The 23565-nt window shown below is 50.4% G+C and overlaps 11 protein-coding genes across 11 annotated transcripts; 4 read left to right on the top strand and 7 right to left on the bottom strand.

Annotated features, from left to right (window-relative positions):
- Positions 1-674: 674 nt before the first annotated feature.
- Aspvir_006786 (NEDD4 family E3 ubiquitin-protein ligase) lies at positions 675-3778 on the bottom strand (the record flags this gene model as incomplete). Its single annotated transcript, XM_043269976.1, has 10 exons — positions 675-774; positions 840-1235; positions 1309-1446; positions 1502-1795; positions 1859-3062; positions 3136-3269; positions 3328-3433; positions 3498-3536; positions 3634-3656; positions 3759-3778. The coding sequence occupies 10 exons, from the start codon at positions 3776-3778 to the stop codon at positions 675-677; spliced, it is 2454 nt and encodes an 817-aa protein (XP_043125911.1).
- Positions 3779-5646: 1868 nt separating this feature from the next.
- On the bottom strand, positions 5647-6570 carry Aspvir_006785 (polyadenylate-binding protein; the record flags this gene model as incomplete). The annotated part of the gene is made up of 4 exons (XM_043269975.1): positions 5647-5805; positions 5875-5962; positions 6081-6337; positions 6502-6570. 4 exons carry the CDS (start codon positions 6568-6570, stop codon positions 5647-5649), a joined length of 573 nt encoding a protein of 190 aa, XP_043125910.1.
- Positions 6571-7468: 898 nt separating this feature from the next.
- On the bottom strand, positions 7469-8267 carry Aspvir_006784 (vacuolar protein sorting-associated protein 29; the record flags this gene model as incomplete). Its single annotated transcript, XM_043269974.1, has 3 exons — positions 7469-7585; positions 7656-8069; positions 8211-8267. 3 exons carry the CDS (start codon positions 8265-8267, stop codon positions 7469-7471), a joined length of 588 nt encoding a protein of 195 aa, XP_043125909.1.
- A 1219-nt stretch (positions 8268-9486) lies between these two features.
- Aspvir_006783 (alanine--glyoxylate transaminase) lies at positions 9487-10732 on the top strand (the record flags this gene model as incomplete). Its single annotated transcript, XM_043269973.1, has 2 exons — positions 9487-9575; positions 9661-10732. The coding sequence occupies 2 exons, from the start codon at positions 9487-9489 to the stop codon at positions 10730-10732; spliced, it is 1161 nt and encodes a 386-aa protein (XP_043125908.1).
- A 747-nt stretch (positions 10733-11479) lies between these two features.
- On the bottom strand, positions 11480-13102 carry nemA (Nem1-Spo7 phosphatase catalytic subunit NEM1; the record flags this gene model as incomplete). Its single annotated transcript, XM_043269972.1, has 2 exons — positions 11480-11622; positions 11692-13102. The coding sequence occupies 2 exons, from the start codon at positions 13100-13102 to the stop codon at positions 11480-11482; spliced, it is 1554 nt and encodes a 517-aa protein (XP_043125907.1).
- An 818-nt stretch (positions 13103-13920) lies between these two features.
- On the top strand, positions 13921-15437 carry Aspvir_006781 (translation initiation factor eIF2B subunit beta; the record flags this gene model as incomplete). Its single annotated transcript, XM_043269971.1, has 4 exons — positions 13921-14018; positions 14083-14378; positions 14444-15296; positions 15365-15437. 4 exons carry the CDS (start codon positions 13921-13923, stop codon positions 15435-15437), a joined length of 1320 nt encoding a protein of 439 aa, XP_043125906.1.
- A 547-nt stretch (positions 15438-15984) lies between these two features.
- On the bottom strand, positions 15985-16611 carry rps23 (40S ribosomal protein uS12; the record flags this gene model as incomplete). The annotated part of the gene is made up of 2 exons (XM_043269970.1): positions 15985-16163; positions 16353-16611. The coding sequence occupies 2 exons, from the start codon at positions 16609-16611 to the stop codon at positions 15985-15987; spliced, it is 438 nt and encodes a 145-aa protein (XP_043125905.1).
- A 548-nt stretch (positions 16612-17159) lies between these two features.
- Aspvir_006779 (DUF5315 domain-containing protein) lies at positions 17160-17918 on the top strand (the record flags this gene model as incomplete). Its single annotated transcript, XM_043269969.1, has 1 exon — positions 17160-17918. One exon carries the CDS (start codon positions 17160-17162, stop codon positions 17916-17918), a length of 759 nt encoding a protein of 252 aa, XP_043125904.1.
- Positions 17919-18429: 511 nt separating this feature from the next.
- On the bottom strand, positions 18430-18861 carry Aspvir_006778 (MICOS complex subunit Mic12 family protein; the record flags this gene model as incomplete). The annotated part of the gene is made up of 2 exons (XM_043269968.1): positions 18430-18774; positions 18841-18861. The coding sequence occupies 2 exons, from the start codon at positions 18859-18861 to the stop codon at positions 18430-18432; spliced, it is 366 nt and encodes a 121-aa protein (XP_043125903.1).
- A 567-nt stretch (positions 18862-19428) lies between these two features.
- Aspvir_006777 (mitochondrial 54S ribosomal protein bL17m) lies at positions 19429-20170 on the top strand (the record flags this gene model as incomplete). The annotated part of the gene is made up of 2 exons (XM_043269967.1): positions 19429-19644; positions 19802-20170. 2 exons carry the CDS (start codon positions 19429-19431, stop codon positions 20168-20170), a joined length of 585 nt encoding a protein of 194 aa, XP_043125902.1.
- A 740-nt stretch (positions 20171-20910) lies between these two features.
- Positions 20911-23264, bottom strand: Aspvir_006776 (putative R3H domain protein; the record flags this gene model as incomplete). The annotated part of the gene is made up of 3 exons (XM_043269966.1): positions 20911-22306; positions 22371-22511; positions 22573-23264. 3 exons carry the CDS (start codon positions 23262-23264, stop codon positions 20911-20913), a joined length of 2229 nt encoding a protein of 742 aa, XP_043125901.1.
- Positions 23265-23565: the final 301 nt, after the last annotated feature.

Below are 23565 nucleotides of genomic sequence, written 5' to 3'. Positions count from 1 at the left end.
CGTCCCCTTGTTCTCTGATCTGCCGTGGAAGCTTCAATGGTCTCATTTCCTCGAGTGCAAATCGGCAGATTAAACAACACCTCAGAAAGTGACCAGTCACATTGACCAGTTCACAGATCCTGACGCAAAGCTGTTGCTTCGCATTCGAGCATTCTCCTTTAATCTACTACACCGTTGGATAAATGCAACAAGATCCCTTTAATGACGAGGAATGTTTTCTGGCTTCACGGTATCCATAAGTCAAAATAATACACAAGTATATACACGGTGCGCCGGCAAAAGAAAAAAAAAATGTTTCGTATGGGGAAAAAAAATCCGAAGCCGCGTGCAAATCCACGGTATAACGTTCTTCTCCAAGCAAGCACATTGTATGAGACAAAAACCTTCGTCAGGCGGAGATGGGGAATATGAGGACGAAACGAGCGAAAGAAGAATAGCGATTGGAGGGAATCGAGATAGCACCGATGGCTTGACAAAGAGCGATAGGAATAGTAGTGAAGGAAATACCCTGCAGCATCTGCATATGCAAGAATGGAAAACTTCCCGCCCAATTTTTGGCCTCGCTTGGAATCAGGCCGCATACCCCAAGGCGAGCGACATAATGCTAAAACAAGGGATGCATGGATAATCCCGTTTCTTGATGAAATGCCTGTCCTGTTCGAAATCGAAAGCGACTACTCCTGTCCGAAACCCAATGTTTCCTCCACGGCAATGGACATCTTGTGTTCGAGTGTTTCGTACGACTTGTACGGAGGAAGGTCAAGACGATTAAAGCTGATGCCGTCAGCTCGCGAACACAGAAAAATGACAAAACAATTGATAGTGGGAATTTCACATACCACGTGTGAGACTTGGGTAATGCCGCCGGATCGCCAGACTTTTCAATGGTGAACCGTCTCGGCCCGTCAGAGCCTTGAAGGTCCTTGAACCCGTTGACTGGAATACGAGATGTACCAGTGGTGAATTGGAGAAGACGCGACTTCTGTTCAGCATCCCAGGTTCGGACAACCTTCCAGAAGTTCTGGATGACTTCGTCTGACTCCTGGTAGCCACGGTAATCTGTGTGCTTCTTCCAGTCATCTACGTCGATATCGGCAATACCTCCGATCAACAGCTCCAATTCACGTTCGTCAAAAACGTTGACCAGATCCGCGGGGATCAGCTCGTTAAAGCCGGACATGAAGGCGTTGAACTGCTCCTCAACGCGCTTGACAATCTTCCACTCAGTGACCAGCCTAAAGACCTCGGTTAGCAACATTATCCTGATCGTCCTCCGCCTTCGGAGGCCAATGGAAGATAGCAACTTACTCGACATATTCTGCCTTGTTCTCGTTTGTGACAGGGATATCCCGGCCACCGGGCTTCAGATCGATCGTGCGGCGCTCACCAAACTTTTCGTCATCAACGGCGAAGGTGAGCTCCAGAACACCCTCAATATCATTATCCCTGCAGATTGTTAGAAACCCCTGGACGCACTCCGAATGCCGGCGGAATAACTTACAAAGTCCAGGTAAGATTACGGTGGAGATCTTCGTCAACGCCCTCCATGTCTTGGAGAGAAACCTTCTTACGAAGCATCATCTTGTAGAACGCACCAATGAAGAAAGAATCGAGGAAACGGCGGTGGAAAATGGCAAGTCCGACGACTCGTCCAATGAACTTGAAATAGTTGAGGTGCTCGGGGTTCACACCGGAATGGGGATTAATCTGCAGGGTGTAATTATCGTGTGCGGAGTATTCGAAAAGGCAATAAAACGGATTAAACATTTCGTGGGAGAGAAGGAAGAAGAATTCACTAGGTCAATCATCAGTAAATGCAGGTCATATGAGTCACCCTAGAACGAGACAAGGAACATACCGAGAAAGACCACCGTAGTCGAGACCGTCTTCACCATCAAACTTGATCATCAAGCGCTTCTTCAAGTCTGATGCACTCTGCCGCATGATTTCGGCGTACGAGTCCTCGAATATATTGTTCCGGCGCACCTTGACGTGACACTGTCCGGACATGATCCGCAGAGCGGGCTGAGAACGGAAGTAGATCAGCTTGCGCCGGAAGTCACGCTTATACTGTGGCACACCCTGGTCCAGCGACGACGGCAGGCGGGGGTCGTCCCACGTAGTGGTCTTGGTGTTGTGATCGACAAAGTACACTCGCGCTGTGTTGGTCAAGCGCATCTCCCAACCACTGGGCAGGGGTCCCAGCTGTGATACCGGCTGCTGTTGGATCGTAGTATTCGTGCCATTGGCATTCTGTCCATACATCCGAATGTACTGCTGCCGTCGCGGATCCACCCAAGTCGTGGTACGGGTGTTGTGATCCACAAAGTATGGTCGCCCCTCGGGGGTCGTGCGCTGCTCCCATCCGGGAGGAAGCTCGCCAGTGCCTGCAGTGGTGGCTCCTGTTGCCATCATAGAAACAGCATTGGCACTGCCCCCGGCCGGCGGGGTGTGGGCCTGCTGTGAACTCTCCGGCAGATTAGGTGAGTTGGCGCCAGTACGATCCTCCGGTAGCATTCGACTCTGGTGAGCTCTCCGTTCAAGCTGCATATTAGCTTCGCGTTGGGTCCGTTGCGCAAGCTCATTGTAATTCGATGATGGTCTCGTCCAAGTGGTGGTTCTTGTGTTGTGGTCCACATAATAGGTTCGTCCCAAGTTGTCTTCTCGCCTCTCCCAGCCGGCTGGCAGTCGACCCTGACTGTCTTCGAACGAGCTGAGATTGGTGCGAGACCCATGGCTATTGTTGGCGGCTGCTCCAGCTGCGCTGGCGGGAGCGGCAGTGCTTGATGGCCGGGTAGTGGAAGGAACACATTGGGGATTAAGAGATGGATTCGACGCGGACGGATCAACTGCAGCTGTACCACTGGAGGCGGCGGGATGCGAAGACGGCGGGGCCACTTGCGGGACGAGGCCGCTGGACGTTGATGACTGAACATGTGATCGATGCAGGCCATTAGCTTGATTGGTATTCGGTGTGCTCAAGTTCGTAGATAGATTGATGATCAATTTGCCGTGTACGACCAGATTGTCATTGGACTTCTTGAGATCCCGAGTGAGCATCTCTGTTTCCGAGGAGTAAGAGACGCGAGGTTAGCCGACTTATGTCGCAGGTGTGCCGAACTGGAAGTAACTCACCATCGCCACCCATCTGTAAATCAATCACATCTCCAATTCGCACATTGATCACACCGAGGAACCCCTGGTCCTTCTTCTTGAATTTCTTCTGGTCGAATATCTGGATTGCGAGGATACTATCTTCGTTGACCCGGCTGGATAAAGATAATCAGCACCGGCTACACTCTGGACAGCAGATGCACGGCGACGTACAGATCAAACATCTCATTCCAATAGGGGTTCAGTGTCTTCTTGATCACCGATGTCGTATGCGTTTGCTCACCACCGACTGTGGCTACAGCGAACGGATCAGGGAATCCTGCGAAAGCACCAAGAGTTAATATTCGGACAAGAAGCAATAGTTGCAAGAATGTAAGACATACGGAACACATCGCGCTTGTATAACCCATCCGCCGCGATAACTGTCAAGAGGCAAGGTCAGTTTCCATCGCAAAACAGCCTGGATGCAACTCCGACAGTGTCGGGATGATGCAGGGTAAGAACTGTGTTGCAGCTTACTTGTGAGCCGAAGGTTTGGCTGGCTATAAATGCATCCACTCGTCAGTATCTCGTCCTCGTAGGTAACCAACGCAGAAGATTCCGCTTCTCGGATGCCGGCCCAAGTAGGGAGGGGCGAAACTTACGCAGGCAGATTGGAACCCATGCTGTGCTGGCAGTTCAACACCTCTGGGAAGCAAAAGGCCGATCAGGGCGAGCCGAAAGAGAGATACGCGGCGTGCATCCACCGCTTGGCACAGACAGGACGACCTTATGACAGCACTTGATTTCTTCCAGACCGAGCTCAGACGTCGATGGATGCGGGATTGGCGGTCGCGTGTGGTGGAAAAGTGGGCGGAGGTTCGTGGGACGGAGGAGGAGGGAGGGGGAGGGACGAGTGGGATGGGAGTGGGAAGGGAGAAGGGGGAAATGAGAGTCGCAACGTCCCTCTTCTTTTGGGGCTCTATTGAAGCGATGATAGAGGAAAGGAGTTCGAAAGTTTGATGATAGCGAGAGTAAGAAAGAAACTAAGGCTGGAATGGAGGCGCGGGCAACTTCTCTGGGTCCCGCTGCGATGGACTTTCCACTCTTCCTTAGGTGTGCCTGTCTCGTCGTGTATTAAGTAATTGGGGCTGAGCAAGCACTAAACAGTCCTGACGTTTTGGCGTCTGGGAACCAATAATAATCGTTGCGAGGGGTCGACGGGAGGTGCAACTTTCTCAACTTTCAAGGGAACATGGAATCAATAATAATGAAAGTGATGGAACTGAGCCAGTGGATTTGGGCGGGTGTGAGCGGAGCTGGCTTGGTCGGCTGGCTTAGTCGATATTCGATTTCGAAATTTGATGCTTCATGAACTAGTTAGTCTAGATACTTGATATCCATCTATTCTTGGTCTCTAGGTAGCAACATTATCCTTACACAGATTCGAACTGTAGACAATAAAGTGCCACTTGGAACAGACTGTGGCAAAGAAAGAGGAGCGCCCAAGAGCATTAGTCTGGAAAATTCAGACATGACTCGATTCTATTTCACTTGTCTATGGGATCATTGCTTCATCCTCAACCCAAGCTGATTCTATTTAAAGTCATTCGAAGATCCGCTCCCCGGAAGACAGGGAAGATCGCTTGGGCGGCTATATACTTACTCAGGTCGAACCTCATGAGTACATCCTCTGACCACTGACAGCAATAATACTACCTTAGGTTCTTATCTAGTCTAATCCTCATGTGCTTCCCAGAAGACAGAGTTGAAAACAGTGGAGGATTCACCACACTTTGATTCCATTCACTGCTTATTTATGTAGGTAGATGTGATCCAAACTCTGCCATGAGATTTTCCAGTTATGCATCGCATCTCGACCTCACATGAACTTCCTTGCGTACGACAAGACATGACACTGATTGTTCTCAGCAGTGGGGCAGTCCACCGACTCGAGACTTCTCCAGTCGCCTCTATCCAGATAGACTACCTATCCGTTTCGCCCCATCGTTCCGACAGATAGCGCCATCTGACAAGTGACAGCAGTCTCTGTTTATGTGCTGCGTCCAGCGCAAATCTAGACCTGCCAACAATGGCTGTTCCCGTAGTACCTATTCGCATAGAGAATTGTTTACCAGAATCAGAGTAATGTCCGTGGCAGAGCCAACAAACCAGAAATGGAAATATGCTGGTTTACTCCAAACTTTGAAATAGACCCGAGTGGCTGATCATGACAATAATCCGATATGATGATATCACAAAATAACGAGAAAGAAATTGAAGCCATCTTGGTGATCCACCCATCAGGTCCCTCCATCGATGGTGGTATGTTGATGGTTATCGTACAGTGCATCCCAATCCCTAACTCCAAGAGATTCCTACCCTGAAACCAGAGAGCGAGTTCCGTCCCCATGTAAATCCAGTGTACCACAGCGGCCTCCTCTGAGCATTCATTCGCCGGTCCGCAGTTCAGTAGTCTTGAACACCGGGGACCGCGTGCCCAACAACAAATATCGTTTGACTTGATACGGTAATGGAGCAGTCCGCTCGCATCTAGTAAGGCGCATAGCCTCGACCGCGACCGCGACCGCCGCCACGATAGCCTCCACGAGGAGGGAAACCGCCGCGGTGGAAGCCACGGCCGCCTCGGAAGCCACCGCGTCCACGGCCTCGGCTGCCCATACCAGGCAGATTGGTCCGTTTGGGGACAACCTAATCATGATTGTTAGCTAACGTGCAAAGAACGTACAAAAGATGGTATGTACGGAGGTAGACACTGACCTTCAAGTTGCGGCCACGGAATACACCCTCGTTCAAAACAAGGGCCTGGGCGACAAGACTAGGCTCCGCGAATTCTACGTAGGCGTATCTGTAGGAAAGACCAGCAGTCAGCAGCCATGATACATATTTTAGGAGTCGGTATCCAAGAGAGAAGACAGCGGAGCAGACAGCCACCATCTTCCCATGGAAAGATCATCATAACGCACCCCTTGGGTTGGCCCGTGAATTTATCCAGAAGGATGGTAACGCGATTGATGGAGCCGCAGCTCTGGAAATGCGCCTGGATTTCCTCGGGGGAAGCGCCGTAGTCCACATTTCCAACAAAAATACTCCGAGCATCGATCTCCTCTTTGTCCTCGCGTAGACTTTCGGACTGTTGGTCAAGAGTGGCTTGCATTTCCCGCAACTTTGCTGCTTCGGATTCCATCTCGGCTACCCGTCGCTTCATTGCCGCAATCTCTTCCTACATTTCGGAGCGGCTGGATTAGCTTCTCTGGATAGCTTGAAAGAGACAAGGGGCACCACGTATGCGCGACGATGTCACGAAAATATGAACCATCTGAAGGGTAGTGTAGAAGTGGGATGTCCGTGTCAAGCTCCATCTCCAGCTCAAGCCGCTCGACTTACCTCATCGTCCCCTCCTTCTTCGTGAGTCTCCAGACGCTCATCCTTAATCTCCTGCTCTTCCGTAGCCATTTTGATCGATTTGTAGCGGTGACCGATTCCCTCCGCTTCGGACAACGAAAAGGAAAAGTCGACAGCAATGACGATGTTCCGCTTGTCTGGCCTAGTGCCCGCGAGACGAAATTTGGAAGAACAGAGTATCCGACCAGAAATAAAGAACGAAAGAACTGAAAAGCACAGGAGAGTCCTGGTCCTGTTAAAGAAAGAGTCTTCGCACAAAAACACAACTGCTATAATGGTTGTCAATTATGCAGAGCAATAGACAACGAATGTGATGCCCTCGTTGATCGGCACCTGGGTTAATGCGACGCTGCTCTTTCCGGCTTAGCGGCATTCGCCATCTGAACTTCCTTGAACTTCAAGAAACCAATCTCGCTGATAGAAGCTCTGGACATATATAGTTCGGAGAGGCCGATTGAAAATACCTTCAGAGCATGGAATATATGCAGCCACGACAACCATTGGCCACTCCTTATCTAAGTCACGATCATGGTTATGTTATTCATCTCGTTTAGTTTCTATCATATATCTTCCATCTTTTGGCCACTGGTTAATTTCAAGAGATTAGCAGATCAGAAGAGCCACTGTATAATGTCACATTTTACCGGAGAGTCCATCGCCACCGATGTACCAAGTCACATCAATCAGCAATATAGCTTGTAGTCAGCCAGGATCGCAAGGTGGGACAGCTTTCTAGACTGTAATAGTCCACCGGACAAACCATACTAGCAAATGTAGAGTCATAAAGAGCATATCTCAGTGATCATTGACCGAGGTATTTCACGCTAGCTTCAGCATGAGAGAACAGATTATAGAGTGTTAGAGAGTTGACACTGAAGTGAAACAAAGGCGTCGTAATCGGGGAGGTCTATGGGATATATACAAGCGCATTAAGAAGAGAAACGTCGACTCATGAGGATGGGATATTGTTCTTGCGGAATGAAACCTTCTCAACAGCGACAGTCTCGACCCCGTTTGCATCCGTCTTCAGCTGGTAAACATACAACACCAATACGTCTCCTTGGATCTGCTCCTCATCAGTAATCGTCGGGTAGGGTCATGAGCCGCGCATATATATGTAAGGTCGGGATACTCACATCCATCAAACAGAAGCTGGGTACGGGTTCTTCGCCTTCTGGCCAATAACCAGTGCTCATAGCACCTGTGGCACTTCCAGGATTCACAAAGAACCTACCTTCCATCTCAAAGGCTTCGAAACGATGTGTGCCTCCCCACAGCAAGATATCTACGTCCATTTGGCGGGCTGCAATCAGGAGGGCATCGGCATCGCCCGGCGGAATGATGGTATGGCCATGAGTAAAGCCAATGCGGAGACTACCGTGAGTCACCACCTTGGAGAGGGGCAGGTTGGGAGAATCGACATCGAAATCGCCTTTGACCAACTGTAAGTCCGGGGCAATCTGGCGCAAAAACTCAAAGGTTTCCCTATCGGTGAGGTTGCCTAGACATAGGATCTGACCGATCTTCCCCGGTGTTAAGAGCTTCCGGAACTGCAATTGTGTCAATCAAGACAATGATTAGGTAGAGTGAAAGCGACAGTGGGTACCTTGGCTGGGAGATCCTAACCAGTAGCGACGGCAAGTAAGCGCAATGTCTAATTAATCATTTGGGGGAGGGATGGAGCCACTTACCGGAGCTCTATCAGGAATAAACAGGTCACCAATGACCAGAACCAGGCGGGATGTCATCCTGGATTGAGGGGATTGCGGGGTTTCGAAGGGTTTCAACGGCCCATTCCAAAGCAAGAAAGAAGTGTTGAGAACTCGCGGTCGAGAAGACGAGAGAGTGGCTGGAGTTGGTTGGCTGATATCGATGATGGTTGTGATAATATGGGCCTGGAGATCTAGATGGGATGGGCTTAGTTAAGGTAAGCCTGTAAGCCTAAGGCAGGTACTTTCGCGGGGAAAGCTTAGATATGCCTTGACGCCTGGCGCCGATGCCGCGCGTGGTTTCTTCCGCGGTGCTTGGGTACTTTTATAGATACTACCTTACAGGTAATGAAATGAAATACATACGCAGATACTCAACTCGCGAGTGGTCTCTGCGCTGAATGTTGAATAGTGACATCTACATAAGTTGATAAGAAGGCCAAAAACGAATACAACTTCCATTTGAAGTGCCAATCCAAGCTCATAACCTACCTCTTGACCTGTTGAATATCATTAATCATACTGTGCCTCAAGTGTCTCAACAGATTTGAACGCTCCAATCATCAAGGCTTCACTCCGGTGGTTATGAATATACGTCAAAATAGCTTCACCTAGATTATCTACTTCGTACCAGGACGGGTGACGGAGGTAATCGCAGGACGGAAGGCTCCGCCCGATTGATGAGTCGTAACGCCCTAATAATTTTACGGCCGATACGGAGTAAAGAAGGAGAAGGGTTTCTTTGGGACACTCAATAATCCTCAGGATGAAAAATAGACCACACAGTCTCTGAATTGGGACCTTATATATCCCTATATAATACTTGCGATTCAATCCCTTCAATTGTGGTCATATTCGACCTACCTACTACCACCCCGGTATACTTATCTGCCAGATAATAATAATAGGTAATACCAGGCGAGACAATTCTCCTACCCGGCGATCCCCGAACCCAAAAAAAGTCCCAAGTTCCATGAGCTTGAGCTTGTGAAAGCCCCTCCATAACCGATATCCTTTACCCCGCGGGCTCTCCCGTCGAGAGCCGAACGACATCGGAACGCTGGCGACCAAGCAGACGACGCAGCGCTTGAGCCTGATCTCCAGACATCTGGATCAGCGTCTCCCGCTGCCTGAGCTTAACACTCCCTTCTCGACCGAGAGACACTCACTCCAGCCAGACGATCTTGAATATAAGCCTCTTGATCGCACCACTCTACCTTCCACTCCCCTGAGACAGTCCACATCCTCGGCTGCCAGAATGTCGTCCCAAGCCCCTCATTCCACCCTGTTGATTCCAGGACCCATCGAGTTCGATGATGCTGTCCTTCAGTCTATGTCCCACTATGCGTGAGTTCCCCCCCGGAGTCTGCCTCAACCGAAGAGAAACATGATTCCTATCATGGCTGTCAACCCCTGCTAAAATTACTTCCAGTGAAAGCCATGTCAGCCCCGCCTTCGTCAAGGTCTTTGGAGAGACCTTGACCCTGGTGCGGAAACTCTTCCAGTCCACCAACCCCTCCGCACAGCCCTTCGTCATCTCCGGCAGTGGCACGCTCGGCTGGGATGTTGTGGCTTCGAACTTGATCGAGAAGGGCGAAAATGCGCTCGTCCTGCACACCGGATACTTTGCCGATTCCTTTGCTGCCTGCTTGGAGACATACGGCGCTCACGCGACACAGCTCAAGGCACCTATTGGCGACCGTCCGTCCTTCGAGCAGATCGAGCAAGCATTGAAGGAAAAGCCCTACAAGATAATCACTATTACCCACGTTGATACCTCAACCGGCGTGCTGAGCGACATCAAGCGCGTCACGGAGGTTGTTCGCCGGGTCAGCCCCGACACCCTGGTGGTTGTCGATGGAGTTTGCAGTGTCGGATGCGAGGAGATTGCCTTTGATGAGTGGGACCTGGATGTGGTCTTGACTGCCAGCCAGAAGGCGATCGGCTGCCCTCCCGGTCTGAGTATCTTGATGCTCTCCGGCCGGGCCATCGACCGCTTCAAGTCCCGCAAGACCCCTCCCTCATCGTACTTTGCCTCGATCGCCAACTGGATGCCAATCATGCAAAACTACGAGAACAACAAGCCCTCCTACTTCGCCACTCCCCCCACTCAGCTCGTTCACGCTTTGCACACTTCTCTGTCTCAGATCACCGCACGCCCCATGGCCGAGCGCTTTGCTATCCACGCCCAGACCTCAGACTGCGTCAAGGCTGCCATTGCCGAGCTCGGTCTGCGCCAATTGGCCTCCCAGCCCGAGAGCCAGGCTCACGCCATGACGGCCATCTATCTGCCCGACGGCCTGACTCCTGCAGATGTGCTTCCCGGTCTGTTGAAGCGCGGTGTCATCTTCGCAGCCGGCCTGCACAAGGAGATTGCCACCAGATATATCCGATTCGGACACATGGGTGTGAGTGTGACAGACCCCGCACGCAACGATATTGACAAGGCCATCGCGGCGCTCAAGGAAGCCCTCACAGAGGCTAAACAGGCCAAGGGCTTGTAAACTGTGTAGAGGGGATACATCTGCTCGAATCTCACGGTTTCCTTCTTTGTCTCTGTAGCATGAATAAATGACCATTCAAAATCTGTCTACACATAGATTACACATCAATACACTAAATCAAATTGGAAGATATTATAGACACTTTCGGTACATGTAGACCTCAACCAAGTTTACCTTGCATTACTAATTATTGATCCGGACCACGTTATCCAAGGTGAATCCCTGAAAATGACCGAGTTTACCAATGCAGTAAATAGCTCCTTTTTCTTTATGGTAAAGTAAGTATCATTCGTAAGGCACTCTCAGGTGCGTACGCGGGCTCCTTAAGTGATCATGTCCAGTCTTCTTGCGCAGAGCCAGCAACTGAATACTTCTGATGCCTGTACTAAATATCGAAAATACCACTATTGATATTCCTCGTCATCGAGACTTAACTTAGAACGCTGAACGACATGGAGAGTAGGGAAGGAATCGAACTGCAGACAGGACAAGTATAAAAATTGAACGCAGGACAAATCAATTATTACAAGGAAGTAAACTTGATCATAAGAAAGCACAACACAGGCAGGGGGGTATGAATAATGCTAGGCATTCATCATGGCATCGATAGAAACCGGCTCGCTCTACAGGAAGAATGAGAAACATGAGTAAGAATGCAGTATATCAGTGCCAGGATCTTTAAAATCCTGTATAATCTTCATTTTGCTCCTTTTGTTACCTCATCCCTTTCTTCATTGTTGTTCCAGCTTATATTTCTCCTTCCCCTCTCCGCAGTGCCAGAAATGCCCGCACATCGGTCACATATTGCAACGCTTCAAGCATGGGGATGAGATTGAGCAAACCGTTGTCTGTAGGATCATTGATCCAGCCCTCAATTGGTATAGCATTATCTAGACACGGTCAAGTCAGAATATGAATAAACGAAAGACGGACGCTCGATATGGATTGAACCGACGCACCTTCGTGAAAAAGGTAACTCATAGGGCTATTGTCCAGAATCATCACTTTGCTCAGGTCAGGCTCCACAGAACTGAGGTCCTTGATATATGCGCCATTGCGGAACGTGCAATGCTGGCGGTAATATCGTGCCTGGAAGTACTTGCGTTCCTGCTCGAGCCAGTCGATGACAGGGTCCGCATATTCCTGGACGCTGGCGGTAAAAATAACCAGCTTATACCATTTGCATACTTTTCGTAAAAAGTCGTCGCAATTGGGCCGCTTATGAACGTAGTAGAGGATGGGATGTTGCGGCCCTAATGTAGTCGGTGGTCCACCTGGGGTTAGAGCCGTAGTCATGGGAGTAGCAAGCTTGACTTCAACCATGTGGCCGCTGGACATGCGACCGCCTTTGGCCAGGGAATGAATAAGAGTCTCATCTAGGTCCAGTACTAGAGTCTTTTGAGGGGCGCGTGAGTTTCGAGGAGCGGCAGTGTACGAAGGCAAACGAGCTGGAATCAGCGGCCGAGGAGGTACAGGAGAATGAGGATATTTGGTGACTTTATGAACGGAAGGCGATGTGGGTGACTTGAGAGTGTCTGGACTCACAGCACCTTGTCCTCCGGCCGCAACAGTTTCCGACGTAGCACCGAGATCTGCGCTTTGCGTCCGGCGCTGCCTCTCTCGCTTCAGCGCACCTTCATTATGTAGCTTGATGCGTATGGAGCGGCGAGGGGTACCCTCTTCTCCAGTCGGATCCAAGCCTGTGGATTTCGACTTTGAGGCTCGAGCCCGAGTACCCGTGAGGCCCTGGGTGCTCCGACGATCTCCTTCCGACTCGGACGTGCTCGACGCGATCGAATCTCGCGATGCGTGACTTCTCAGCTTCCTCGTGGATCCACTACGTCGTCTTGCACCGGTCGGTTTGGCATCCTTCGCTGGGGTTGACCTACGGGAAACGGAAACGCCGGCCATTGACCGCCGCAGCTTTCGTACCGGGGCCATTGGGGAGTAATGTCCATCATCGTCTCGGAAGCACTGCGCTATAAACACACCGGGGGCAGCCAGAGTTGACAAGATAAACTTGATCGTTTCCGCAATGGCGTCAAAGAAACGCTCTGCAATCAGTCCCAGGGTACTCCTCGTAGCAAGCGGCCCATCCCTCTGAATGCTTTGTATCAAAGGCGTTTTCTCAGTCAAGGTATGTTCGGAGTAGTCTATGTCCGCTGAAGGAATTCCGGGAGTGTTGTTATGGCTTTTCTCCAATACATCAGGCGAATGAAGATTGTCGTGACTATAAGACCGAAGCTTGGATCGATCCTCCGGTGGGACCAGGGGGCTGATCTCTCCTTGCGAGCGCGACCTCTGTCGGAGACGACTCGAATTGGATGACTGGCCAATGACTCGGGAAGATAGGATATTCAACGAGTTCATCTTCCAACACGCCCCACGGGAGTCGGGGCTGGCGCAGTTATCTACAGGACACCGACGGCGAACTCAGCGACCATTCGATTCCCCTCCACCTCATGGCTTCGCGACATGGCAACAAGAGGATGACATCCGACTTGTACTCACCTCAATGCGCCAGGCGACGACCCGTGCTTCGGAACCACTTGTGCTTTTCCAGTCTCAACAATGGGGGGTTGGGAATAGTAAGAGGAGAAGCTGAAGCAGTGCAGTTGATAAAGGGAACTACCTATTGGCGAGCAACTAGCAGAGGATGTGTTCAAGAAACCAGAAGTATAGCGGAGAAAGGGTATCAGAAAGCAATAAGGAAGAAATGAATAGAGGATTAGGATAAGACACGGCGATATAACAGCAGACGGCGGCGAGGATGTGGAGAAGGTAGATAGTCGCAGTACTTTAGTTCGGAGTCCATTGTCGGAGTGACACTGGTTGGGCCGAGCGGCAGATCTGAGCGGAAAACTCCCTCACCATAGGTAGATGGTTACTATCGCATCCCACATTGTTCCCCTCATCGTTATTTTGAGTCAAGTCTTTGTTGAGCTTCTAGCTTTAAGAGCTTATTACAAGACTTGTCACTGGTAAGCGCCTTTTTCTTTCTCATATCACTTTCCTCTTTGCATGCGTTTCCTCGATTGCCCCTCCTAGAATATCTGTGTGCGACCCTAGTGACTCAATCCGCTAACTACTGCCCAAGGGACGGACTATCAAGACACTAGGATATTGTCGGATTACCCATGCTTTGAGCAGTCTTGACTGTGACTCGACCGGATACTTCATACACAACCATGCCACCTACCTCCGCGGCTTTGACGCCTGGTCTGGCGTCTTTTCTCAAGTCCCTCAAGACCACTCCAATCGACACATCCATTGACAACCTGATATCGTGCGTTTCTGGAGTCTCGTAACCTTTTTTGCGCGAAGGGTTACCGTTCTAACAGCTATATCAGACTTCTCAAGCGGAGACAGATCCGTCATTCCAGGTCATGCGCTACCGCGACCGCTTACCTTCTCCTCCGCGTCATCTCAGCTTGCAGGACGACAGATGCAGCTAAGCTGATTGAACGGGTGCAAAGTGTGGGGAGGCGATTGGTGGCCGCTCAGCCAAGAGAGATGGTGGTTGGAAACATCGTCCGCCGTGTACTTGGTCTCATCCGCGACGAAGCTGAGGACGAGAGAGAAGGTGATTTCACTCTCAGTGATGCTGGATCTGAAAGTCAGCCTCAAACGCCTCGTGTTCCCGAAGGTCGGTAAAGCACCGTTCGCCCTTGACTCGTTCTCATCGCTTTGATCTCTAACGCTGATTAATAGACCCGTCCGATCCGTTGTCACTCCGCCATGAGGGCTCTGAGCGTTCGTCCTCAAGGCCGCCTTTCACTTCACTGGCCACCACCCCAATCTCAATGTTCAATCTGCTCTCACATCCGGAGCCTGAAACATCACTCCCCGGTACTCCCGCATCGGCGTCTCCATCCGGTAGACTACTGGGACATACTCCGAGTAGGGATATTCGCGCCGAAGTCCTGGACGGAATTGGGGAGATCATTGATGAACTGGGCCAGGTGGACGACCAAATTGCGGCCTATGCTCTTGACCACATCCACTCCAATGAAATAATCCTCACCCATACTTCCTCCACAACCGTTCAGAAGTTCCTTCTCAAGGCTGCCGCAAAGCGCAAGTTCACCGTGATTCATGCTGAATCCTACCCCAACAATCACGAAGCGACGCACACCACTGTTAGCGGTGCCACTTCCACCGATGAAGAAATTCTCAGCACCGATTCATTCCAGAAGCCGTTGATCGCCCTGGGTATTACGGTCATTCTAATCCCGGATTCGGCCGTCTTTGCTCTCATGTCCCGAGTCAACAAAGTTATTCTGGGCACGCACTCTGTCCTTGCCAACGGCGGGCTGGTGGCCGCAGCCGGAACCCGGGTCATTGCTCGTGCTGCCAAGGTGCACCAGACCCCCGTTGTTGTGGTTAGCGGTGTATACAAACTCAGTCCGGTATATCCATTTGACTTCGAGTCTTTGATCGAATATGGAGATGCTAGCAAGGTCATCTCATATGAGGATGGGGATTTGATGGATCAAGTCGATGTGCAGAACCCTCTGTACGACTATGTTCCTCCGGAACTGGTTGATCTTTACATTACCAATCTGTAAGTCACTTCCCTGGATTTGCTACAAGAAGAAGCAGCACAACTGACTTTGACTTTTCCTGCAATAGCGGCGGCCATGCGCCATCATATCTGTACCGGATCGTGTCAGACCACTACCGCAAGGAAGACATCAACTTCTAGGTCCTTGTGAAGGGTGATGCGAAGCTTATGATTTGTGGGGTCAAAAAGAGTAAATCACGCTCAATCATCACATGAAAAGTCCTTGGAAATCAGAGGCGTTGGGAATAGAAACGGTCGATACCCCAGGAAAGGAATCTATAAAGCTTACCTGTAAACCCCAGTCTATAATAGCGTATCGAGGCCCATTTTATTGGACGGAAGAAGTTACATAGATTACATTCAGGTTGAATTTCGACCATTCGGTTACCGCATTCGTTTAATAACTACGAGCATGAGAGGCGGATCATAATAATCGTGGGGAACAGGGGAAAGCAGATATTGTTTGAACATTTGGCATTCCGGGCCCTTCCCAAAGAAATAAAAAATCATGGCGCCATGTTTTATGAGTATCTCAATCATAGTGACTGCAATGTATTTGCAGGGTCATCCGTCCCGAACCATAATTTTCCAGACCATAGACCATATGTTCCCAGGCTTCGATGGAATGGGGCCCTTTCCCGGCAACCAATCTCCCACGGCATCGTCCATTTCCTTTCGTACAAATTGTTTACGAACGGGGCTTCTCCTTCTTCTCCTTCCACAGAGCGAGCAGACCGACACCAGAGACCTTGACGACCTTGAAACGAACACCGGGAATATCACCCTTGGCCTTGCCCTTACGACCGAAACCAGCAAGGAGAACCTCGTCGTTCTCGTCGATGAAGTTCAAGCAACCGTCGTTGGGGACTGTAGAGATCGTCAAGTCAGCATTTGAGCATTTGCCACCATAATTTCTCTGCTTCTCTTCCACATCTCCCCATCCAAAGCCGATTCTGGACTTTCCCAATCTGTCGTGGCATCCATCAAATATTCCGTCTCTTCTCCATCCCCAGAAGCTTATCGAATGTGCATAATTGATAGAAAAGGGTTACCCACCGAAAGCGGTGACCTTCTTGCCGTTCTTGATCAGCTGGACCTTGACACACTTCCGAATGGCAGAGTTGGGCTGCTTGGCCTCAACTCCGACCTTTTCGAGGACGATACCCTTGGCGTGGGAAGCACCACCGAAGGGAGAGGACTTGAAAGCGGTACCGAGAAGGCGCTTCTTGTAGTGCAAGTCGGCCCAGCGCTGCTCACGGCGGTGGTTGGCGAGCTTGCGCGCGGCGTTCAAACCACGGGGCTTTCCCTTACCCATCTTGGCGTATTATGTTCGAAGGACGGTCAACTGTAGAGAATGAGAGATTTTGCGTTAGAAAAACTTCTTTGTGCGGACTGTTCGTGGGCTTGATGCTGCGAGGGGAGTCGGTATCGGGTTTGTATCAGAAATGGATGTCCGGGTCGAAGAACAATTTTGATCGCAAATCAAGTTTTCCTGTAAAGATCTAGAAGACCAAAAAAGGGAACAAAATTATACGTACCGACTGAAAACAAAAGTTATCGCCAAAAGGCCTGATGGGATGGTTGTCGAAAGTCGAAGGTCGAATGTTCCTTCACTGCCGGCGGTCTCCTCGGGGCGAAAATGTTCTGCTGTGCGCCTTCGCCCTAAACGGCCCGCTAAGCGAGGCCCCGGAGCGGAGAAACATCGGCCGTCGGTTATCGATAAGCGATAAGCATCCAGAGTTGCCAAGTCGTTACAGACTGATAACAGACTACCAAGTACCTCTCTACAAGAATACTGATTAACCATAACATTAGCGGAGGAGATGCACCTCTTCATCCAAGTGATTGCATAACAGCATCATTATGGACGCCGCTCCGAAGTTGGAGAACTTACGGAAGATAAGCTCCCAGCGTCTTCCACCCCCCGTTCTCTTTCAGGGTCCCCCTTCGCATAATGCATCTAATCTCTCTTTGACCCCGCCTCTGCCAGCTGTATCTTCGCCGGCGGGAAGCCAGACGGTCCCTTTGCAACGCAACCGCCCGTCTCGAGCCCAGGGCTCTTTCGATGCGGCTTCCTTATCGCCATTTGTTTCTCGCACTCAGTCTAAAGGTGAAGTCGATCGATCCGAAGCAATATGGCAGGAAATGCAAAATGCACTATCGGAGGTAGAGCTCAGTGCAGTGACCAGCGAGCATGTATTCGGGGAGAGACACTCAGAGGCACTAGAAGATCTCCGTATGAAGCAACTGAAACTCGCGCAAGCCTGGGCCCGCAGTGAGGCCGACGAAGTAGTCGATGCTGCCAAGGGTCTAGAGGCCAAAGGAGTATCTACTTCGCGGCAAGGGGCCCAAAACGTGGGAGCCACCGGCGAAAGAGTCCCGGTGGAAGCTTCCGTTCATGGAAATATGGACGAGGAAACGGAACGAGACATCATGTTAGCCCGAGAAAGGCGAGAGGCCAACGATCGGTACTTCGATCGGGTCAACAACGGTGTCTTGGAAGTGGTTGCCAAGCTTGAAGAAGTTGCACAGGCTATGCGCGCAGTTGAGAGGGAGAGCAAAGACATCTGGAGCGATAATGAGAGCATAGATACAACACATTCGGCGGCAAACACCAGTTGAAAGACTCGCTCAGCGGTGGCGACAGAGCTAATTCGAGGGTCAAAGCAACCCTCCATGTATGGCGTTTCCATTGCCGCCAGCGGTTATCCGCCTTACAGGATCAGTGGTGGGTTCAGTAACGGAAGAAGAACGGCTTTTCCGATAGTACAACGTGGACTCATCGTCTCCCGCCAAGTCCATCCTGAAAGAGCGCAAATTGACCCTAGTCAGGTTGCCCCGCGCACTGACAATGAGGTCGCCGTATGGACAACGTAGCAGTTCCTTCGCTCGGCTCAAGACAGGAATATCTCTTAAGGCGTTGCGCCATGGTTCATACCTACCAGATATACGGATCAGGGAGCAAAATGCACCAGCTAGCGCGTGCGAATCGATAAACCAAGTATAACAGGATTGGAAAAAACAGAATTATAGAATGCAATCACGCTTCATACAGGAAATCCAAGGGTATCTGGTCCTAGCTGCTTGCTGTAGGAAGCAGCAGCGATAAACATGTACAGAGTAGGCAAACTTTTTATTCCTTCTTCATAAGCCTCACCGCAGCCTTCCATCCTGCGATTGCAGTATCTCTTGCGTCCTCCCACCGACTCTCATATGCCTTTCTAGCCAGTGTCTCCACCTCCTCATTCCAGCGATGCTTAAGAAAGTCCTTCAAGGTAGGCTGTAGTCGCGACCTTTCTGGATCAAGCTGTGGCTGGTCCTTCGGCGCCAGACGGCGGTCATATGCGCCAATTGGTGATGCAATCCAATTCAGAGATCTAAGTTGTTCACGGATAATATGACTCTGCTCGAGGCGATTGGCTCGGTGAATTTGGATTGTTAGATATAAGACCGTGGAGGTCAATGCAAACCCGCTGAACTGCGCTCTCATCAGTATCCTGTAGACTGCTGATCTTTTCGGTCGCGCCTGATGCCAAATACTTACAAATCCAGCAAAGAAGCCCATAATGTAGCTCTTATCCTCTCAGTCAGATTACACAAAACCACCGATGTTGTCTTGAGATTAGGCGGGGGAGGATCACACCACCAGTTCAAGGAACAAGGGAGCCGTGATGTCGGCTGTGATCACAAGAGCTGGACAGTCGTTATGTCGGCTGGTGTGAGGTATAGATATCAAGTTAGAAGCTATGTATGCAGAATAAGAAGCAATGCCAAGCATATATTACTTATATGGATCATAGACTATCATGCATTTTCTCTGCAATCTACCTTATGCGGACGGGATGGGGGACCAAATGCGCGACTCCGATTGGCCGCAGCGTTCCAGAATTGAATCTTTCCATCCGGCATCACAGACCAGTGTCGAGCGTCTCATAGAAAAGTACAACTACTGCGTCTTCATCTCTCTACACCTCCCATTGCTATTCAGCCGGTTGCTGCCATTCGAAAAGCAACCGAATATCTATCTTACCTCCTGCCCACCTCCTCCTGTGCTCGAATTCAGGGCAATTCAACGACAAAAGAGAGCCTGCCGAAACCAGGACCATAACTATTCCCCAACACAGCTGTCACCATGGCCGGTGGTGCTGCTAAGTACCGTCATCTCAGCCGCAAGTCGTCGCATCGACAGGCCTTGCTCCGCAACTTAGTCACATCGCTTTTCAAGCACGAGTCTATCACAACAACCTGGCCCAAAGCGAAGGAGGCTCAACGGCTGGCCGAGAAGTTAATAACCCTGGGCAAGAAAAACACGGAAGCTAGTCGAAGAAGAGCATTGTCTGTTTTCTACGTATGTACCCCTACTGGCCCTTTCTGTCGATTCTGGTCAAAAAGCCCTCGGGGGAGACCGAAAGCTTCATTGAACTTGGTTTTCCCTTGCCAGAGGGACCACAGAACCGTTTCTCTCGATGACTTTGACAAACTTCCGTGGCTAACTTCATCATCAGACACCCCATGAAATCCTTCCGAAACTATTTGGGACCCTCCGTGAGCGCTACGCCGAACGTCCTGGTGGTTACACGCGAGTTCTGCGGGTCGAGCCTAAGAAAGATGATCAAGCACCTAGCGCCATTCTCGAGCTTGTTGACGGACCGAAGGATATGCGATTTGCCATGACAGCCCGGACCGTTGCGAGACAGCGAGAACAGGGCCTCGAGACTCTCAACGAGCTAACAACCCTGAATGTCCGCAAGGTGACAAGGTTCCGGAAAGGCGGTGTCGAGGACCTGGAACAGGCGATCAAGCGGTTAGAAATCGAACAGAAGAAAGGTCCTACGACGCATAAAGGCGAACGGGGAGTGGAGTCCAAGCAATAGACCCTGTCGCCGGACCAGTTTCAATGGCCAACAGGAGGAATTTCTCAGGTGCAAGGGCTTAGTTGGGTCACCGGTACTTCTCTCTCCATCGATCTTGGTGCGTTCGGCACTTGTCTGTGATGATTATTGTATTTGTAGCTATACTTTTATCCTTCGTATGATGCCCTTTCTCTCTTGGCATCGACTGGAACAAAATGTCTATATTTGGCAGTTGATTCCGCATTCTCATGAAAGTGTTTAGGTCGGTATTGATCTCGTGTAATCTACTAGAGGAATCACTATATCGTCATTTTCTCTTTTCTATCTTAGTGCAATGATTCCAAAGAGCGCCTGACCGATCAATTATCGGTTGAGAGAGGGTTGGCTATTGACCGCGCAGAGGCGTCGCTACAATCATAGTGATCCCGCTATTTTTAAGATTCTTTTCCATTTGGTAGCGCCATGGTTTATGTCTCTGGGAAAGTATTTTCATCTTCTTTTTGTCAACAATGGAAATGGGCGATACTATCAATAGCCGAAAATATGGCAAACCAGCCCTTCTCAGCAGTCCGTCCACGAGACAGCAGGTGTATGAAGCCAACTATTTGCGTACTCATAGCGAGACTCCCATCTCCTCTTCTTCTATGTTGTCGATCTGGACGAACAAACATTCACTCAGCCTGTTTCACACTACTATCTGCCAGAGATAACAGGGGTTGAACGATGCGCCAGCATGCAACCAAATCGTCAGGTGGCAGAATTTAGTTCATCTTGGGAAGACTTGTCCCTCCCGAAACAACAAGAGGTCCGTTCTTGGAGTTGGTCAGTATGTTGGAGTTGTAGGAGTGCGATGGGGCAGGAGCGATTCGATGCTTCAACTCGAAATCAGAGGGGATCTCGGACGGTGGTGGTTTTGGAGGCAAATGAGAAGGCGTTCCCCATTTTGCGATGGAATCTCTGCTACCGGGAGGGCCACCGCGCGTCACGCTTTGCCCCATCGCGCTTCCCTCTTGAGACTTGTTATTCGGGTCTTGATATCCATTCCACTGAGTCTGAATACCGGGCTGCATGGTGGGATACGAGTTCATGTTGTGTTGGCTGGTCTTACTCGGGTGACCGGGTACAAATGAGCGAGTTTGCGGATTGAATGGGGATCTTGCAAAACTGCCTGGCAGAGGGTGCGAGTTCGGATGAGCTTGCATAGCTGTATTTAGCGATTGTTGCCCTGGATATTGAGCATAGGGATAAGAAGTGGGATTAGGCGGCTGCGAGGGATAATTCGGCCAATGAGCGGTGGCATGGCTGCGATGTGTAGGCTGATATCCCGCAGCATACGGGGACGAAGACCAAGTCGACGGCGACTGCGCATATGGTGGGATGGTGTAGTTGTTCAGCGCAGGCGATGACTTCGCCGACGATTGCTGAGTGACCATCACCGGCGATTGATTCATAGATGTGTATCCTGAATAAGGGGATTGCTGGGGTACAGAGCCGCTCTGCCATGAACCAGTTGATGTCATCTGAGGAGAGACGGGTATCGAGTATTGAGGTAAAGAATTCAGATTGACGTGGTTGGAGTACATAGCACCGTTTGGAGCAGCCTGAGCATAACCCGGAGGAGACATTCCGGGCCCTACCATATATGGGGCTTGGTTAGAAAATGAAGAATCATTCAGTGCCACATTATAGGGAACCGTTCCATTGTTATACTGCATTCCCGGATAGTAGGCGTTGAACTGAGACCGGGCCTCAAAGCTGTCGTCATGTGGAGTCTTCTGTCGGTGTGTTTTCTTGCGTCCACTTGTTGAGCTCGAGCGTGACATACTCGCCCCTTGGTCACTCATATCCGAGGATTTTGTCTCAGGGAAATCGCGGAAAATCCGCTCTCTTGCTTCCTGGTACTTAGCTTCTCGCTCTTCTCGCGTCAAGGCCATTCTGTCCTTGGCAGGGGTGGCCCCGGCTGAGGAACCACGTTCGCCGTCGTTGCCACTGTCCCCTACCTCCGATGCGGTCTTTGAAGGCACTGAAGAACTTGCAGCAGTGCTTCCTTCGGTAGAAGGCCGATCCCCGTCATTCCGGCGCATGATTTTCATGGCTGGGACTGCTGGTGGTGGGGTGCTATGAGTGGCAGCATGTAAATCGGAGAGCGGAGTCGGTCTGAACAGTCAGAACGAAGTCTCAAATTGGTAAAAGAAAATCAAGGAGACGCAGGATTGCATACAATCGGCAAAAGGGTGTCCTATGGAGACGGACAGACGTAACGTTGTTATCCACGAAATGGGTCAAATGATAATAATCACCCAATTTGTGCGCGAGTAGTCTTCCGAAGGCATTTGAAGGTGGAAGCTCCAGAGATTGCTCCCTAAATTAGAACGTCAGAAGCCGAAACGAACAGCGCAACGATCAAAAAGCCATTCACTTACTTCGAATTCTGAATGAAATTGCGAACTTTCTCCTCCAGCTGAAGAATCAGGAGACGATCCTTTGGAGATTTCATCGCCTCAAGGAGCTTTTCGTCCGGCTCCAGAGGGAAACCATTCAAACTGTGTTCAACTGGAAAGCCTTCTGCAGTACTAGGCAGGACAAAATTATTAGCAACGGAGTCCGGGTGAATTATCCCGTCCGGTCGCTGGCCGCCATCAGGAAGCACAACAGGCCGGGGTTTTTGGCTACTCAAGTCTCGCGGATGATCCCTGTATATGCGGACACCAGATTCGGATCCCGTGAGTGAGTTCGGTGCACCAGATGCAGGTCCTGAAAGAGACTCTTCCTCATCAACAGCCTGTACGCTGGCACTATCGTCGGGTCGCAAAGAATCTTTTTCGTCCATCGCGAAAGTGGTAACTGAGGCCATACTCTTTGAATCGAAACTCGTCTGTTTCGTTGAGGACGTCGAGAGATGTGTACGATCATCGTCAAAGGACGCCTCTCGTTTGAGAGCACCGTGTTCATCGACTTCTAAAGGAAAGCTGGGGCTCTGTCTGCCGCTAGTGTCTGTTATATGGACGTCTTGTACAGCTCGCGCTAGACTGTCTGGACATGAAAGCCCTTCCACGTTCTGTGCATCATTTAGTTCGCAGGACCCGAGTTCTTCTGGTTTCGACGGCGGAGCCATTGCGGCTATCTATTATAATCATTAGAGAAACAGAGCCCATCAAATACGCCGTGACGCCTTCACCTAGACCAGGACATACCTTCGCGAAAGACAGGCGATGATCAGCCTCTGTAGAATTTTCCGCAGCCATGACCATGCTAAAATCCTCAAACTAGCCAGAAACTCCTTCCTTTGGCGTGCGCTTCAAACAGGTACGGTTGTACTGATTCGAGAAAGACTCCGGGAAAAAGGCTGCGGACTGCTTCAATATGCTGCGGGTTCTGCTTGATTCTCAACAGGATGAAACCGAATTCCGAATCGA

The sequence above is a fragment of the Aspergillus viridinutans genome (genome assembly GCF_018404265.1).
Source record: "Aspergillus viridinutans IFM 47045 DNA, scaffold_4, whole genome shotgun sequence".
NCBI classification, from domain to species: domain Eukaryota; kingdom Fungi; phylum Ascomycota; class Eurotiomycetes; order Eurotiales; family Aspergillaceae; genus Aspergillus; species Aspergillus viridinutans.
The sequence above is the reverse complement of the archived record's forward strand: the minus strand, read 5'-3'. Positions and strand labels throughout refer to the sequence as shown.